This window comes from Vespa crabro, chromosome 3 (genome assembly GCF_910589235.1).
Source record: "Vespa crabro chromosome 3, iyVesCrab1.2, whole genome shotgun sequence".
NCBI classification, from domain to species: domain Eukaryota; kingdom Metazoa; phylum Arthropoda; class Insecta; order Hymenoptera; family Vespidae; genus Vespa; species Vespa crabro.
This window is the reverse complement of record NC_060957.1, coordinates 6009480-6029041: the sequence shown is the minus strand read 5'-3', so window position 1 is coordinate 6029041 and position 19562 is coordinate 6009480. Positions and strand designations below refer to the sequence as shown.

General features: G+C 29.6%; 3 protein-coding genes across 6 annotated transcripts; 1 reads left to right on the top strand and 2 right to left on the bottom strand.

Annotated features, from left to right (window-relative positions):
* Window positions 1–7: 7 nt before the first annotated feature.
* LOC124422798 (proteasome maturation protein) lies at window positions 8–1321 on the bottom strand. The gene is made up of 5 exons (XM_046959702.1): window positions 1196–1321; window positions 798–895; window positions 647–707; window positions 369–544; window positions 8–290 (listed from the first exon to the last, which is right to left on the bottom strand). Exons 1-5 carry the CDS (start codon window positions 1196–1198, stop codon window positions 203–205), a joined length of 426 nt encoding a protein of 141 aa, XP_046815658.1. The 5' UTR covers window positions 1199–1321; the 3' UTR covers window positions 8–202.
* Window positions 1322–1633: 312 nt separating this feature from the next.
* Window positions 1634–4628, top strand: LOC124422499. 2 transcript variants are annotated; one of them, XM_046959019.1, is made up of 10 exons: window positions 1634–1798; window positions 1902–2081; window positions 2213–2468; window positions 2560–2610; window positions 2725–2909; window positions 3000–3224; window positions 3347–3484; window positions 3547–3688; window positions 3763–3940; window positions 4008–4628. In XM_046959019.1, exons 1-10 carry the CDS (start codon window positions 1718–1720, stop codon window positions 4135–4137), a joined length of 1566 nt encoding a protein of 521 aa, XP_046814975.1. In that variant the 5' UTR covers window positions 1634–1717; the 3' UTR covers window positions 4138–4628. The 2 variants fall into 2 exon arrangements, with proteins under 2 accessions (XP_046814975.1, XP_046814974.1); XM_046959018.1 differs by having other exon boundaries at window positions 2560–2664.
* A 140-nt stretch (window positions 4629–4768) lies between these two features.
* On the bottom strand, window positions 4769–19277 carry LOC124422493 (vascular endothelial growth factor receptor 1). Of its 3 annotated transcripts, none has more exons than XM_046958991.1 (23): window positions 18300–19277; window positions 13366–13517; window positions 13064–13247; window positions 12852–12979; window positions 12590–12737; window positions 12183–12325; window positions 11940–12111; window positions 11662–11785; window positions 11394–11587; window positions 11126–11292; window positions 10876–11008; window positions 10589–10735; window positions 10325–10480; window positions 10109–10248; window positions 9839–9998; window positions 9638–9738; window positions 9399–9549; window positions 8794–9018; window positions 8538–8706; window positions 6975–7248; window positions 6488–6819; window positions 6267–6372; window positions 4769–6149 (listed from the first exon to the last, which is right to left on the bottom strand). In XM_046958991.1, exons 1-23 carry the CDS (start codon window positions 18382–18384, stop codon window positions 5424–5426), a joined length of 4317 nt encoding a protein of 1438 aa, XP_046814947.1. In that variant the 5' UTR covers window positions 18385–19277; the 3' UTR covers window positions 4769–5423. The 3 variants fall into 3 exon arrangements, with proteins under 3 accessions (XP_046814947.1, XP_046814948.1, XP_046814949.1); XM_046958992.1 differs by having other exon boundaries at window positions 6975–7215; XM_046958993.1 differs by lacking the exon at window positions 18300–19277 and adding an exon at window positions 16389–16607.
* Between the last annotated feature and the right edge of the window lie 285 nt (window positions 19278–19562).

The following is a 19562-nucleotide window of genomic DNA, read 5'->3' as shown; positions in this document are numbered from 1 at the left end:
ATATAAATTTATTTAAAAGTAACTTTTATTAATTTAAAATAAAAGATAAATACATTCATTTGAATTGTGGCAAATCAATTTAAGTTAACTGTTATTTAGTTAATAATACAGATCGTAATATTTATTTTTAAACTTTGATTGTGCATCACAAGTACTTCTTATAAACAAAATAGTACGTTCTATTAATAATCGTACCTCCTTCTTAAAGAATTCCAAGACTTTTTTCTACTACTGCGTGCGGTTGTCCCATTTGTTCTCTGAATTCAGATGTATTTAATATATCCTCAAATCTAATTAAAAATATAAATTTTCAATTGTAATAATTGTCCATTTAAATATCAGATTGAGAGAGAAAGATAATAAATTACCCAATTTCTTCATCTCTACCAAGAATAACATCTCTCATAATATTTGATGATGGCAAAAAAGAGAGTCTACCAACTTTCTCAGCAGCTTTTAATTCCATTGCAAGACGCAATGGAGCATGTAATCCTTGAGCATTACGTAATAAGACCATATTCATGGATTCTTGATTTTTCTTATGCTAAAAGCAATCAAATTATACTACCTGTATATTGTTTATAATAATATAAAATTGTACACATTATCATAATGAATTATATGTAGTAAAATAAATTATACTTACATTTAATTCCGAAGCTTCTAAAGGGTGCGAATAACCAATTTTTTGCCTTGTTCCTGCCAATCTGTATAACCAAAATATTTAATATAATCAATTGTTGATTAATTAATTGGAATAAACAAATTTCAGAAAAATTTATTAAAATAATATTTACCCAGAAACCATAGGATTTGGAATGCCATATGTATCATCTTTAAGATTAAATTGGTCAGCCACTGTAGGCTTAGGTATTAACGATGGTAATCCAAAACTCTGTAATACGTTCAAGTAATGTTTATATTACATCTAATCAATACTTTTTAATGTATTTTCTATAAATATTTTTATTAGGAATTTTTTATGACTTATAATTTCACTTATTTTGAATCAATTAAAATATATCTGTTCTATTAGAAATAATAAATAATAGAAAAGCAAATGTAGTTGTCATAATTAATATAACCTAAGAATAGTGTAACAATGAATTTATGAAGATTTATGATATTAATAATTATTTTTGATAATTTGATAATTTTACGCTTATACGTAGTATTTATAATATTATATTTTTACCATATTTTTATTTACGAATGAATACTTTATACTTTATACTATTAAAACTGAAAGTCACTTTACGAAGTAACTTCAACATACGCAATGTATGCAGAAAAATACTCATGACCAGAATTATCATTGTTATTGGACTACGTTGTACCTAGATGTTTCGACCAATCATTGTAGAGATAGAAAGGAACTACAATGCGTATTGGATAAGAAACATTAAACATGTAGCGAAATTTTCACATTTTTATTTGAAACTATTAAATAATTGTTAGAAAGATAATATGAAATTTTTAAACAGTAAAATATTTTCTTATCATTTTAATTTGTCTTTTGAAATCATGATTAGTGTCTATATTGACGTTATTATATTAAATGGCGCCAAAGAAAGCAGGATAAAATCGATTTATTGATATAACAAAATGAACTTTCATTTAGAAAAATATAATGAGTACACACATATCTATTTATATTAATATTTTTAATAATATTACTATATTCAAAATAGTATTGCTATAAACAACTTTCGAAAGGATGTCTGCATATTTAAAGAGATTATCTCTGAAAAAATCGTTCAGTGCGATTTTAACAAAAAGATCGTTACTCCGTATCAGGGTAGGTTAAAAAATGAAAAATGAAGATTTCAGGATCGAAAGATCATTCGCAAATCTTATAAGATTATTATTAACATGTTATACTGTTATATGTATTTTATTAGACCAATAAGTTAAAGGGCCGAAACTTATTTCGTGCCGCAGTGAGATTAGTTCTCGAATTTATAGAATGGTTGACCGAGGAACCTATGATTGAAGAAATTATCGACGACATAACAATTAAGATTAGATTGACTGAAAAATTGATTCACAAAAAAGGCGAAAAAAAAGCATTGACCTTGGAGGTTTGTGAAAAAAAAGAGAAAAAGATTAATAAAACAATACTCTCATAATCATTTCGAATAACTTTAAAACATTTTCATATTTCTTTTTTTTTCCTTTTTTTTTTACTTTTTTAAATATTTTTCAATCAAAGGATCGTTCTATCTTGCTAATAAATCCAAATGAGAGATCATCGTCCGAGAAGACTTATATTTATGAATTATTCAAAAGATTACGAATATTTCGAAAATATCCGGAGGAACATAGAGAATTGTTGGCGACTGTATGTTTTTATCAGTATGTACCACGAGATCGTGTAATCGTTCGTCAAGGTCACAAGGCTTTAAATCTTTACTTTATCATTGACGGAGAGGTCAACCTGACGAGGGTCGTTACCGATGATCTTACCGGTATAACTTTTTCTAAATTCTTTTTTTTTTTCTTTTTTAATCAAATTATCATGAAAGACATTATTATCATTAATAATTTTTTAATTAATAGGCGATACCAAGGAAATTGATATGGGTTCTATGCATCAGGGAGACATATTTGGTGAAATTGCTTTGTTACATATGATACCAAGAACAGCTACCATAGTCACTAAAAGTAAACAATCTGAATCATAAGAATTTTATTAACTGTAATTGATTATATTCTTTTTTCCAGCCTCGGTAGATTTAATACTTATCAATCTCGATGATTTCAATGAAATATTAAAAGATAATTTGATGAATGAATGGAATGTGTTGCAAGACGCTCTAATTAACTTTAATTACTTTAAATCTTGGGACGAAGAAACTATACGAGAATGTTGCATTTTGAGCAAGCTAAAACATTTCCAAGCCAACGAGGTTATTATATAAGAATTGTATCACTGACATTCGTTTAGCTATTGTATATTTTCTAAGAATTAATTAATCTAAGAATCTTCAATTTCCAAGGTATTGTTAGGTGACGGAAAAGGCATGGTCAATTATGTACATTTTTTATTGGAAGGTGAATGTCGTCTGATAGAACACATACTCGTTAAAAAGAAACCCACTACCCAAGAAATGCGATACGAATTATACGACTCGAAAACTATATCGGAATTAAAACAAAATGAGAGAAGTATTGACACCGGTGAAACTACTAAACAAAAAAAATCAAAAATCGATAATAAAGTGGTAGAAATTTTTTATTAATTGCAATAGTTCTTTTTTTCTTCTTTTTTTTTTTAATTATTTATTTCGGAAATGTACATCTGTTTTGAATTTTTTCTTGAATTAACGATGTACTAATTATATAGGACGATGATCGGATCGAAGTAGAGACTGACATAAGTGATACGATCATAGACTATAGTCAAATTATGTTATCCAAAAAACCAGATTACAATGTTGATCTGGAACGTATGAGTATCATAACAGCCACGCTTCTAGATGTTGTAAGTGAATACAATATAATTGAAGAGTATACGAATGGAATTATTAATATCAATACACAAAGGTGAATGAATGGCACGAGATAACGGACGTTGCGGAAATATTGATGCGAGAACCATCGGTTATATTGCGAAGTTATCCGAAAGACGTTCATACGATATTTATGCAAGTGTGCATGTTTTATAGGGGTGCCTGTTTTGGAATAGGTTGGAAAAATAAATTTTACGCTTGTATTATTATCGATCTTTCATAATTGAATAATGAAATTTTCGTTTATCAGGTGAAAATATGTATAATCGAAGAATCGTATCCGTAACTCCTGTACGATGTTTCCTTATTCCACGATATTGGCTAATGGAACATAATCAAGCGAACATTTGGCACAGAGTTAAATTATTTATGGATTCGAAATTTTTAAGCAGAGAAGAATTGTTTAAAGAGTTCGTCAAAAATAGAAAGTAAAATCGATTGTTAATTTTATATCCATTGCACATACATATATTTAATGAACGATAATATTTTTAGATGGATACAGTATAAAAGGAAATTAGTCAATGATATCATTAAAAAAGGTCGACGTTCTCGTAATTGTGCAACTATATACGATGTACCGTATTCTATTAGAATCACGGAAGAAATAGATCCGAAGTTATAATTTGTACATACAAAAATTATGACTGGATGTAACAACTGACACAATATGTGAATGTTTTACGTTTATTTTATTTTTAATTTATATTTCTTTATATTTTATATTAAAATGAAATTTTTATTTTCAATACATTCATAAAATTCTATAAGATATAAAATTTACATAAATTTGTTCGAGGCAACGATAATTGTCGTATCTTTATTCCTTCTAGAAATTATATTTAATAATATAGACGTATTAAAATATAAAGATCATATCATACGTCATACACACATACGCACATCTATCTTGTACTTATTAAGTTTGACTTTATAATTAGTTAATTATATATTTGTCCTCTGGTCGAATTATTCAGCTTATTTATTAATAGTGTTATATATATATATGACACATACATACATATATGTATATATATATATATATTTCGATTATATATATAAATATGACATATATGTATATGATAGTACCATTTCTGCAACACGAATATTATACATATTACGAGTATTAAGTACTGACAAATACTACTATTACTATATCATTTGTGTTACAAAATTCGGTTTCTCTCAATATATATTCTCAGATATTATTCTCCACTAAAGTTATACATACGGAAAGTATTAAAATATCTCTCCAGTTTATAAGTAGTAAATATATTAAATTATACAGTCAATTGCAGTTTCTCATTAGAGAAGCACACATATTATACTCGCGTAGAATATTCACTAGTCTTAAGATACATACATTTTATCAATCAGCAATATTGTTGAATATATATATATACATATTATATAGACATTTTAATCAACGATTTTATATATTATCGTTTAAATTTGAACTATTTCGTTTATAAAAAAAAAAAGAAATGAAAAGATCGTCCAATACAATGTAATGTTTCGAAAATGTTTTAGGATTCATTTTGTAAGAAAATATAATAATTAAACAAAAATTTTCATGCACGTATCTTAGGAACATTGAATTTTTGTACTTAAACGCGAGTACGATAAAACTTTAATGACAATGACACGTATGATGAAATGATCACTAAAATCTAATGTTTATCCTATGTTAAAAACGTTTCTTAGAAAAATATCGCAATTTCTTTAAACGCATAATTCGATATAAATGTTCATGAAAAATGTATAAAAAAATATAACAACACGATGACATCATGCAACATAAATTTGCATTCTCGTAATCGATTTTCTAATAAAATTATTATGCCTCGGTTGTCCTTGAACTAATCAAATTATCACTTTAATAAATCTCCAAACAACGAGATCAATTCTAATTCACGCTACTGACTGATTGAGTTCATTCCCCATCATGACGTAGCTGGGATTGCTAAAGCTATCAGGTATGTCCCTTTTTAAATCATTCTTTTGCTTAGGCATATCCCTTTTTAAATCATTCTTCTGCTTAGGCATGTCCACATAATTGTTTTCGGTTCTTATAATGGACGGAGTGTATTCTTTTTTCTTTGGAATGGAGTCCGTCCGATCCTCATTCTGTTCCTCCTCTTCTTCTTGATCCGTTTCCCTTGATTTTTCGTTCAGATCTATTAAATGAAGATTACGTGGAGTGTTACAATAACCAGAATTTCTTTCGTTGATTCGATCGATCGATTGAGCACTCGCGGCTTGTCGTTGCCGAGCAAACTCTGCTCTGCGTTCATGCACATTTATAGGTTTCAAATAAGGATCCTCTACTTTTTTCAACATCGGTGATAATTCAACTGCGTCATCAAAATCAGATCTCACAGAAGGATATTCGAAACGAGATTTTTCTGTATTCGGCTTGGGACTAAAGATACCCGATTCGTCTTCATAACTCGTTGGACTCATACACACATATGATGTCTCGGGTGCATTTTCCGAGATAGGAGAGTTTACATAATCACCCACAGGTAATGATAGAATTGCATGATCAGGTGCTGACATCATCGTAAGATAATCGTTCTTGCTATCCAAAATCATCGTGTTCATATCCATATATGGTGTGTTCAGAGTTATGTAGTGCTAAAAATCATGAAAAACAGAGAAAAACGATTTTTATTACATTAAATCGTATTTTCTTGATAAACATTTAATTAAATTATTTATCATTGATAATCAAATCGATCGACAGTGACTTACCGTTTTTACACTTTCTTCTAATAAATCGCCTATATTGTTCACTAATTCTGTGAAACTTGGACGTAAAGTTGGCTTGGCTTTCCAGCATTGCAACATTATATTGTATCTATAAAGTGAGTATTAGAGTGAAAGATAAATTTTCTTGAAATTCGACAGGATGTACCAATTGTTTCATTATATATATTATACTTCGAACATATAAAACGTGTATATATACTTACACTTCTGAAGTAGCATATGGTGGCTGTTCCATTCTGTAACCTTCTATAAGTTTCTGATACTGTTTTTCAGCTTCCATACCTGGATACGGAGTTTCAGCCAAAGTGAAAAATTCCCAAAGGACTATTCCAAAAGACCATATATCTGATTGCGTTGAAAACACTCGATCTCTTATTGATTCGATGGCCATCCATTTTATAGGCAATGGTCCATCACCTTTCTTTTTATAATTGCCATCTTTGTACATAGTCTTTGCCAGTCCAAAGTCGCAGATCTTTACTACGTTATTCTCAGCAAGTAATATATTTCTCGCTGCCAAATCACCGTGCAGAACCTAATGTTATATTCGATAAATTCTAATCAACTTGATCAAAATTATAAAAAAATGTAAATATACAATAAAATATTATAAAGTGTATTATAATAAGTACCAACATATATACTAACGTTTTTTGCAACTCATAATTGGCACAAGTTCTGACTACTTACTCTTCTCTGACTAAGATAATCCATACCACGAGCCACTTGAAACGCCCAAGATAAAAGATCTTGAGTACAAATCGGTTTCAGATTGTGATCCTTATAGTCACCACGATAATTAGATCTCCAACCAAGCTGAGACGAGTTATTGCTAAGCATACAGCTATCCGGGGACATACTCGCACCTTGAGAGTCCGTGGTATTATGAGCATAATACTGTACCGTCTCGGTGTCGGAATTCGCACTGATACTGCGAGAAAAGGACAATGCCGCATATTTTATCCTATCACACGGGCAGAAGAAAAAAAGAAGAGTCGTTAAACCGCAGCCCCTAGCATGCATCTTCATCATTCTCGTGTTATTGTTGGTATTAACGATTAAAGCGAAAGATTATTATTATTTACGGAACTTTAGAATAATAGTTATCATTATTTAATTTGTAATAACAATTATTAGTTAGGAGATTAACAATTATTACTACAACATTCATTAGAAGATTAATGATACTGGTAATACTTAAAATATTCTATATATATTGTTAAATAAGCAATACTTATATATTTGTAATTTTATCCGGAAAATGGACTTAACAATTTTTATAATATAAAGTAAATCTATTGTTTTTTCATATAGGAAAGTGATTTATCTAAATCTTGAGTTTGGGAAAATTAAGCAAATAATCATTATTAATATAAAAGCTAATCGAAATGAAATCATGTGTAATTGCTGTTTAGCCGACGGAAAGTTTAGATTACTTAATATGTAAAAATATTAGTTATAAAATAGGCTACAAGGCTTTAAACGAATGAAAGAAGAAGAAAAGGTAGATTTATAAGATGTGATGTATGATGCGAGAGAGAGAGAGAGAGAGAGAGAGAGAGAGAGAGAGAGAGAGAGGAGGAAATTGTGAAATAAGTTACATTAGAAATTCAATGATTGAGTGATTTGTGATGTGTGATTTATGATTCGTGATTTGTAATTTGTGATCTATTTTCCTCAAACTCTAATTAATCATTAAAATTGTAAGTCTATTTTCCGCAAAGTCTAATTAATCATTAAAATCACAAAACTTATTCAACTACAGGAAAGATGCCTGGTAGGCGCCTTATGAAACATGAAGATTTAAATATACAACGCGGCACCGTTAAAAGAAGAATAAGCATAAAATGCTGCATGTCGTCTATTATCAAGTCAAAAGGCGAAGCAGTTTGAAAATCCTATTACCAACAGAGAATCATGTTACTTCTGTAATGTTATACAGAAAAAAGTGTTGAACACAATAAAAGTTAACTTGAATATAATGCCTATGGAGAAATGAAAAATTCGACTATAAAGAAAGCAGTGTTAGTTAGCCGAATAGTTATAGAAAAAATTTTTATACGCTCATCCTCCTTTACCGAACGAGCAATGAACGGTTTACCAGATATTTTATCACTAAATGAATTATAACTTAATAAATGACAGCGTGAATAGATGCAATTAATATAGTATACATAGAGACATAAAACATATATTAAAAAAATAGTAAGATCTTGAGGGTAAGAAAAGAAAACATATTAGACAAAAACAAACCTATTGTTGCTGTTCACACTGGCCGTTCTTGTGAGGAGATCAATACCTATCGTAGGGTCGAATTTACCAGTAGCAGGATCGATCTGATTGATAAAGTCGATTCTGTGTCTCAACAAATAATTGTGTAAATTACCAAACCGGCAGTACTCAACGATGACCAATAATTCGCCTACGACAAACAATGAACCAAATAGGATACTTCGTTTCAATTTCAATTAATTTTTCATATAGAACGAAATATATCAATAACACGTACGTTTCGAAATATTTTTCGTACAAGCACCCAAAAGATTGACGACGTTTAAATGTTTACCAAGATGTACCATGATCTTCAATTCGCTCGCAAGTGCTCGAACGTAAGTTGGATCTGTTGTACGTCGTACCATTTTTACAGCAACTGTTGTTATAGCTTCGTCTTCGTAAATTCCTAGAGCTTCAGCTTTCATAACCACCCCGAATGCTCCACTACCCAATTGTTTTCCTAAATTAGTGTTACACAAGCATTAGTTAATATCAAAATTTTTCAATTTATGGGTCACCGTCCAATATTGGATCGCATTAAATTTTTAATGGGCTACGAAATAATAGCTGCTTTATTTTGTGCCAAAGCGAGAAAGTTGATTAATTAGCAAAAAATTTTCAGAAAGTTCTCGTAAAATGTTCTTGCGAGTTCCCGTAAATATCGAAGTAACAGTCGTATTTTTAAAGTAGTATGCAATGACTCTACCAAGTTCGTAAAAATTCTATTATATATAAACATTACAAACAAATTTATGGGACTGGACGGTGAAAAAATAGAGAAACTATTATCATAAAAACATACGATCCTTAAGTCTAACTATTCTTAACATATTTATTTACCAAGCTTCAACCTTTCCCGTGGAAATTCCCATTTCTTATCATAAGGAAGTAATTCCGCTTGATCATCTACTGTCAATTCAGGATTTAAACATTCCAAAGCACCTTCTTCAAAATGCATTAGACCAGTTTCTAACAATTCCTTCCTCATTATCTGTGGAATTATCGGAATTAAAAAAAAAAACGTTATTTTTTAATTATTCTTATTCGTTTTCTCATTATCTTTAAACTTTATTATTTACCTTTTCACGACGGACTTTGATTGTAAAGTAAATTATCAAAAGAACAACTACGATGAACAAAATGACGATCAAGATTATCAATCCCTTAGGTAACTCTTTCCCTGAAAAAATGTATATGTACAAAGAAAATAATTATATTGATAAAAATAAGAGATCAAACTATTTTTATATTATATTTATTCGAAAATATCAATAGCATACCTTTTATCGTTATATTTTGATAAGCCTCTACACTTCCCAAACGATTTTCAGCTTTACAAGAATATATTCCACTATCATTCTCAAATACGTATATTATGTGAAGTTCTTGATCATCATGTTTCAATTCGTATTGTTCATTATGTTTTAATCTTACGTTATCCTGAGAATAATACAAAAGTTTGTATCCATATACATACACTATATATTATATACTATATAATAAATATATATAACATATTAAATAATATCTAATGAACAAATATAGTCTACCTTATACCATGTAATTTTAGCTTTAGGCATAGCATCTACAAAGCATTTCAAAATGATAAGCTTATGATTTTCTGTACCGAAATCGACAATCAAATCTGCTTCATTTAAGTTAACATTTGTAAATGACGGTATTTTCTGCCCTGCAAGTGAAAAAATGATTACATCAACGAATTAATTTTTTTATTAATTTTTCTCATGATCATTAATGATAATTACTGTAAACTGTCAAATTATATGACAAATTTTCCTTATTTTCATCCGAAGTTTCTCCAGTACAATAATAAATCATCGCGTCATTCATATGTACGTTTTTTACTTGCAATATCGCACGATAAGTGAACGGAGTTTCTTTAAGAATAACTTGTATCCTCTCTGAAAAATTTCGATATATAGATTGTACATAATTATTAATTAGAAATACTTTTGAGAAAACTACAAATTATATGTAATGCAATAATATCCGTTATGTTTTGTTTTTACCATTTTCTAAAATTGGCTTGTCGTTATAGTCCAGCCATTGAATGTTTTTCGTATAATTATAAATAGAAGCTGCACAAATGATTTCAATGTCATCACCTTCAACAATTGGTTCTTTTGGCTCCATTATACTAAACCCTCCGTTACCATCTTTAATAATATTATCAATATAAATTAATCACAGATAAATCGTTTTTATTATAAATATTTATTATTTGGTAATTAAATTTCATTAGATCATTGTTATTGATTGAAATAAATAAAAAAATATGTTAAAACAATTTACTTACCAGACACAAGAATATTACTGACAATTGAATCGCAGCCTTCATCATTGCAGGCTGTACAATTAATGTAACCGGACGCTTCGATTTTCATTGTTGCTTCCGAAAGGAATAATTTTTGTTGTGTTTTCGTAGTATTCTACATGAGAAACAGTAGTAAAATTCTTTCAATTGTTCTTCATTATTTAATAAAAAACATCATTCATAACAACATCTTCTATATTGTATACGAACTACAGGCGTGTTATCTAATTACCTTTAATTCGATTAAACTCGAGTTCAGTGGGAACGAATAATTCGGAAATTGTAGGAAATTCCAAGAAATGTTTGGCTGTGGAAAAGCTATCACGTAACAATGGATCTGGACAATTTGACCAGGCGAATAATATGATTCTATCCCTTTAAATAGTAACGTCGGTTTGGCTAAAATAAAGAAATAATTCAAAAAATTATTAAACAAAAAAAAAAAAGAAAATATTATGAAAAATATTAAAAATTATAAGAATTTACATAATTTTAATTACCTAATACGGACAATGTAAAATTGAGAGACTTATTTGTGTAATCGTTGGTAGCCTCAAGCGTATAGACTCCCATATCCTCGATTTCCAATCGATTAATTCTTAAAATCGTTTTCGTTGGAGTTTTGTTGATAGCGTATTTAGTTATCTCTGGATTCGACCAATCATCCGTGATCTCATGGCCGTTATGATGAAACCTTTTTCGCAAGAATTTAACGTAACGAGTTGTATCGATGTTGAAGAAAATATAGAAAATCAAAAGATGACGTACCATCTCAATTGGGCTTCAGGATAGGCATCATAGTAAACGACCCACATTACTTTACTATTATTTTTTATCACATTACGCCTAATTGGATCTTGTGAAGTTAAATTGATATACTTTTTGGTCGGATCTGCAAGTTATATCACCTATATACTTACTTTAGCATACGTTTCTTAAGTAAACCATTAGTTTACAGCAAAACATGAGTCGAGGTGAGATACGAGATATTTTTCATTTATTTATATTTTACTTTAGTAAAATCAAAAAGAAAAAGGAAAACTTACCATGTATCGTTAGATTTATCTTCGCACTATTAGTACCTCCATTAACTATAATGATACATTCATACTCCCTCTCATCCTCTTCTGATACGTTTTGTATGATCAATTCACTGGTCACGTGCATTAAATTCAATTTTGTTTCTGTGGGATATAAATGTGTGCTTATTCGTTGACTCTGAAACAACAAAAATTTTTAAATCGAGTTCTTTTTATTTCAATAAATAATAAGAAACCTAATAAACAAACCTCTACGGGTATTTTCCAATATAATTGAAATGGAACGGAACGCTCTTTCAAGTCTATCGTACAATTAACACGCAAAGTTTGGCCACGGACCACGTGCCGCAAAGTATCTTTGACAATTTTTGGCTCACTCAATTCTTGTTTGGCTAGTACAAAAATCCACTTTAGTTTTTAATATATAATATATAATATATATTATATATTTTTTTTTATTCATCAATTTCATAGTCTTATCTCTCCAAAGTTAAATCGATCAATTCGATAAAATAAAAAGTAAGAATTATTGATGACATTCAACAATGATCGTTTGATTATATGGTAAAAATAAAAAAAATAAAAAAAATAAAACAAATTAGACATATCGAATTAATATTGTACAGGAGGATATCATAATGTGTCTCGATACTTACAAAACACATCTAAATGATAATTGACCTCGTATGTTTCATTGTTCCTTGTAATCGAGCATCTAAAAAGGCCGTTGTCGTGGAGACTAAGATGATCTATCGTATATCCAAATCTCGGATCATACGAGATATACTTGCCTACTTCGACCACCTGTGTTTAAGAAATAAGAAATTAATCGGTTATACAATTGCAATTTTCTCAATCTATATTTCATCTTTCAAATTTATTTTATAGATTAAAGAAATACAAAAGAGTAATTCTTACATCGTCGTACTGATCGATCAAAATAACTTTCAAACTTGGCAAAGTTGGTCGACATGGTATTAGAGCCATATTACCAGTTATTCCTTTAATAGTTTTGACTACATTTTCGACGAAAAAACTGTCAGGTGCTAAAATATAATCCAAATAATAATAAGAATAATATAAAAACAAATTATCAATATGTATTTAACATCTGCCGAGTATTTACTTACAATCCACATAAACGTAAGCCCAATTAATCTCAGGATTATCGTATTCCTTTCGAGTGATCGTTATGTTGTGATAAGAACAACCATACCATCCCGTATCACCAGGCACGGCTTTGGATCGACGAAAAACGTATGTGTATTCATCATCTTTATTGATCTCTTTTACTTGTATTTCCGAAGATATGATCTATTGAACATAAGCGCTCGACTTTATACGAAAACTTTTTACTAAAGTTGCAGAATACATATGGATACTTTTTTATTGTATTTAAGAAAAAATAATAAAAGACTAAAGAGAGAAAAACCTGTTCGGATGATACTTCGTCTGACCCATAATTCGTAGGAAAGAAAAAAAAGATCTTCTTAGAGCCTGTGCATGTAAAATTTATAGAAGAGCCAGCTTGTTTAATAATCTCACTTTCTTCTGGAATAAGTATAGGTTTTTCCTGGCATGACACTGTAAAAAAAAAGATAAGATGCGATAATAATCATTAACCTTTCAACAAGAATATTTTTCACTTTAGAACATTTATTCGTATGTTTTAGACATTGTATGTATTTATATCTTTGCTTTCAATGTAGCAAACGTTTCAAAAGTTCATATAAAAAGAAAATTCATATAAAACAAAGAAACGAAAATGATCAAAATGGTCCTAGAAAATTTAAAGTAAACCTCAATTAATCAAAAGTAAAAATCAATTAATTTACAGCAAAACATAAAGCAAGATGAAATCCGAAATATTTTTCATTTATTTTTAGTTGTTCTTTTTTCTTTTAATATATATTCATGATAAGAAAAAGAAAGGATCTTTTGTTTTTATTCTGAAAGAAACATGAAAAAACGCGACAAGATTAACGCTCGTGGTAGAGAGAAACGAGTCCTTAACCACAATGTCCTGCGGATGATTGGTTTTATCTGCTTTTCCCATTTGTTTCTATACTCGCACACTCTTTTACAGTTGTAAAGTATACGCATACACTCGTTTGAAGCATTTATTTCTACGCAACGCGGCCATGGTTAGGAAGGAAGTCCTTTCTTTCCTCTCTTGATAACAGGCCTCTCGTTATCAAACAGCCCGCATGATTTCTATGATTCGAAAGAGACCAAAAGCTCAAATAAATCTTCGTCTAACTGTGAATGACAATCATTGTTGATTCCTTGAACGTACCTTAAGTATATATTTCATCATATTTCATATGAACATTTCTATGTAATCTTTTACGCGTATATACATATACACACAGAGAGAAATATATATATATATATATATATATATATATATATAATATGTATAATTGTTTGTATGTATATTAAAAAAAAATGTAATGAAATTGAAAAAATTATTCTCTTTTTTCAATTCAATAAACCATACAAATAGGGTTAATTTATATATTAAAATAGATCATTTCGCTATATCTAGTTTATAAATAACGGCTGACGTAGATATAGGAAATACCGGAATATTATCAGGTTCTTTCTAAAAAGATATCAAGAAAAGAAGAAATCAACAATAACGATGCGATATGTGTCATTGAATTTTTTCTTTCTATAAGTATTTGACGAAATCGATTGAAACAAATCATTTATGTATTTCTTAGAAATCGTTAGCATGATATAAGACGATCGATTTTTACTAAACATCGCATCGGTCTTTTTACAAAAGAGTTTTTCATTATGCATCAAATAATCCATCAAAGTTGGAAATTAAAAATAAAGATAAGGGAGAAGAATTTGTTAACGGTGAAAAGATATCTCAAGGGAAGTAAGTACGATAAACCTTACTGTTGTTTTGAGAATACAGACACGATAAATAATGACCAGCCCACGGAAAGCAAAAGGATGGAGATAGAGGAAAAGGAGGATAACAGAGCATGTGGTCCATCATAGACCAGCTGCTGACAGATAGCAGGTATCCCAATGAAGATGCGATCTTTTGTAAACAAAGCTAAAGCCAACTTCTAAATATCTGCGTATCTTCTTGAAAAATGTGATAATAATAATTTTACAATGTAAACATTTTATACACTTTTAGGATTTTACTATAGCCAATCCTTTAATATCAAAACAATTAATGTTTGAATTAATTTGTACATAAATACTTAAGAATCTTACGAAATAATCAATTATAATCATTATAATTGTATTAATTAATTGTTAGGTAATAAAGAAACAAATCAAATATAACGATGTAATCAGCAAGAAGACACAAAGTAAATATATTAATTATCATAAAAATGAGTAGATGAATCTGAAAAAATAATACCATTGCCCAATGATCTTTGTTAATTTACTTTACATAATTAACAATGAAATCGCTATAAAGACGTTATGAATTATACGAAAACAAAAATGACTTGTCTTTGATATATCTACTCAAGTACTTTTATTTCTCAAGGAAAAATTTAAGATGATACATATTTATTATTTAAATTATTTATTATAAAATAACATAGATCGCGTATTCTTACTTTTAATAATAAGAAAATTTAATTTCCAAAAAGTTTGATCAATTATTCACAGACATATTAATTTACTTTATCTTAAACTTCAATAAAGAAAATTTTCTTGCATTCGTTTTAAGAATCATTTGTACTCACGACGAAGGTCGTAAAGCATCTAATATCAATTTATTGATTCGTGTCAAGGGTTATCATTCAATCAGTGATCATTTCGGTAAAAGAGTAATCAGACGATCTTTAAAATCGTCTAGCTTTTGAATTAATGAGATGAAAAGTTCTATTGTAATTTCTCGTAAATCATAAATAAGACGTTGTTTTTCCACGTTTATACTCGATTATACGCAATGAACTCATGGCTATTTATTACGTGATTTCAAACGAATATAATTCCAGAAAAACGATATATGACTCCTTTCACGATGTGGTCGCTTCATCATCAAATATCTTATATAAAAAATCAAGTAAATAAATTCTTCTTCTAATCAAAATTTATAAACAACATACGTCCTATTGATAAACCACAGGATACTTGTTAACGAAAGAAACACTACAGTTATCGTGCTTATCGGTTCACACGACGAGATGTTTAACGAGTACTTAACTTCTAAATTGATATACCGCCGGGAGACAATCAATTACAATATACACGTGCTTATGAAAGCGACGACGAAATCGTCATAACGTTCAGTCGAAAGCATTATTTCCATTATGAAATTATAATTTGTAAACTATTCTCATTCGAAATCTATCGTGTATATGTATATATATATATGTAAACGAATTTGAAATCCAATATTTATCGTAAATTAATTCGACGAAAAAACAAAATAAATATCAGTTTTATATAAATTTGTTCCATTAAACATACGATAGTAATTAACCGTTTGAATCCCAAGCAGCATGATCGCACTGTTCAGATTTTATGTCGAGAAAATCCAGCACATTTAGAGCGTTGTGGACAACTGACGTTGCGTCATCGACTGTCGAAGTCGCGCGCTCAGATTTACTGACGCAAGTACATCACACAGCTCCTTCTTTTAATGTAAATAATACATTTTATAATAGTTACAATACTATAATAATAGTGCAATAATATATTAGAAAATAAAACATTTTGTATTTCATTGTTATCTTCTCAATAATTTTTATCGAACAAAACTTGATATATTTATAAACTTACAGTAATAATACAGATGTATTTCATAAAATAACGAATTACAAATTAAAAATATTTTTGTATTATAAACAAACAATTTAAATGAAGAGTAACACTTATAATTTGTAATATCGGTGTTTATCAAAATATATTGGATGAATTCCTTTTTTACATTGCACTCAAATTAAATGTAATTTTTTTATTACATTTTTGGTACAGATTACGCATTGTCGCAAATTACATCGTGGCAACTTTATTAAACCAAATCACTTTGCCAACTGCAATAAATGTGACGGAGCAATGTGAAAAAGATGAGAACCACATTACTTAACACATCTTATATGTGCAGAACATAAAATATAAGAAGCACTATTGCGCCGATTGGGATTCATCGACATAAAATAAACGAAGCGCTATTGCACCGCTTGGGATTTATCGACACAAAATAAAAGAAGTGCTATCGCGCCGCTTGTATCTTTTCGTACTCATTTAGAGAAAACCCGGTTGCGCTGTTCGGGATTCTTTGACAGTGTTTTTTCGATACCCTCTGGGACTCAAACGGTTAATAAACTTTCATAAAGAGTTATGTCGAATATAGTCGTGCAAGTAAAAAAAAATTTCGATTTTAAATGAAACTAAAAAATGAAAAAACATAAAATAAAAAATGTATGCAGATTCATTGTTATGTATAGTCTGATCTTTCGAGACCTTGACACTTGCAAACTCTTAATAAGACTTATACTAGCTTTCATCGCATTCTAAAAAGTTATACATTATAAAATGACAATTAAAAGAGAAAGAAAAATAATTTTTGATCTTATAGATCGGCTTGTCGTCAAATTTGTCATATTAAGTTCTCTCTACCAAACAGAAGAAGAAGGTCACCAATGTAACTTTTTACTCAGAGCCGTGAGACAGGAGGACGGTTCAGGTGTGGATGATTCACGTGGAATTTCAAATGGTAGGGGGTTTCGAGTGAGCATCGGATTAGCCAAGTACGAAGGAAACATTTATTAAGATCGACAAGATTATCATTTTGTTGTTGAAGATTCGATTATTGACCTGATTATTTATTAACACCTTAACATTCCATTCTACATCATAAAGATGACATATCCGGTTAAAAGTAGTTCAAGAAGAAAGAAAAGAAAATACACACACACACGTAAAATAAAACGAAAGAAAGGAATAATGATTTCAAAGAAAAATCATCATCAAATATTTGAAGCGAGCATTCGATTAACAAGTTAATTGTCTCAAATCATCGAAAAAAACAACAGAACAAGATGATCAGAATTAAGAACTAAAATTCATTCGTTTAACCGTATGTGACTCAATGATGACCACGTGATCACCGTGTTACGCATCAGTAAAAAGTAAGATACACATATTCTCTCTCTCTCCCCCCCCTCTCTCGACCATTCTCTCTCTCTCTCTCTCTCTCTCTCTCTCTCTCTCTCTCTCTCTTTCTCTCTCTCTCTCTCTCTCTCTCTCTTTCTCTCTCTCTCTCTCTCTCACTCACATCTCACTCCCTATCTCTCTCACACACACACACTTTCTATACAAGTATGATAGACAAGTATTTCTTTTCAGGTGTGGTGCTGTCGACGTCAGAATAATTACCTCGACAGTAGAGAGTAAGAGTGAAGAAGATAAGAACGAATATTGTTCGTAGTGTCATCTTTTTTGCCGGCATTTTCGTCTTCATGTTTTTTCTTCGCACACTTTTCACATGCTTTTTTTTACTTTTATTTAATTTAATTTCCTATTAAAATCATTATTATTTATTGCTCAAAACGTTTTCTTTTGTGAATGAAAATGAATAGAGAAAGGAGAAAGAAATGACACGATGTATACGTTCTTTCTCTCTTTTTCTCTTTCTTCTTTTCTTTCTTTTTCACTGACTCTTTCTATCTCTTTAATTATCGAGAAGCACAAGTCACCGATCGCGGATATCACTCCGTTCCAGATCCGCTCGGCTGAAGAGTTGGAACTAAACTCACGAACTACGCGCGATCGTACGTGGTAACACACGCGCGCGCACACGCACACACACATACATACACACATAGAACACACCAAACGTATCCACGCGAACGACCCCACCCCTTTTGCGTTCCATTGGAGAATGTTGCAACTTATCGTACGACGTCATTTCAACGTTAACTCGTTTCTTCTCATTCTTCTTCACTTTCGTATTTCCTTCTTTTACTCACCGATATTTGGTTTACTCGTTTGGATTTTTTGATCTGGCTGTTCAACGTGTTTACTTGGTTTTTCTTTCTTTTTTTTTTTTATTTTATTTAACGTTACACGTACTTTTTTCTAAAGTTATGAATGTATATAATTGGTTTTGAAAAGCCGCGAAGATCGACATTGGAAAGTTTGAATAAAACTTCTCCATCGGTAAGAGCATACTCTTCTTGTCATCAACTCTGTCTATTCGTTTTTTCTTTTTTTAAATACATACGTGAAATTGTAGACGTCTGTAAACTTTTAATTGTAATATTTTTATATTTTTATTTATTCGAAATTACGTTATGTAAAAAATACCGAAAACACTTTCGTTTGGTGCGCAAATTTTTATGGCGCTAAAAGAATTGATAAGATTTAAACTTGACCACACGTAATTGCAAAATCAATTGAAAATAATATTTTATATTATTATTTGAAGGATTAATGATTTCGATGATACTTTAAATAATTAATTTAAATAATTTATGTATATAAATTATTTAAACATATATAGAATATATATATATATATATATATATATATATATAAATAACTTTTACATATGTACATATATATAATGAATAAATGAAGATCTATTTTCTTCTTACACGTATTATATCTTAATAGAAAATGTTATCAACTACGCAAAAG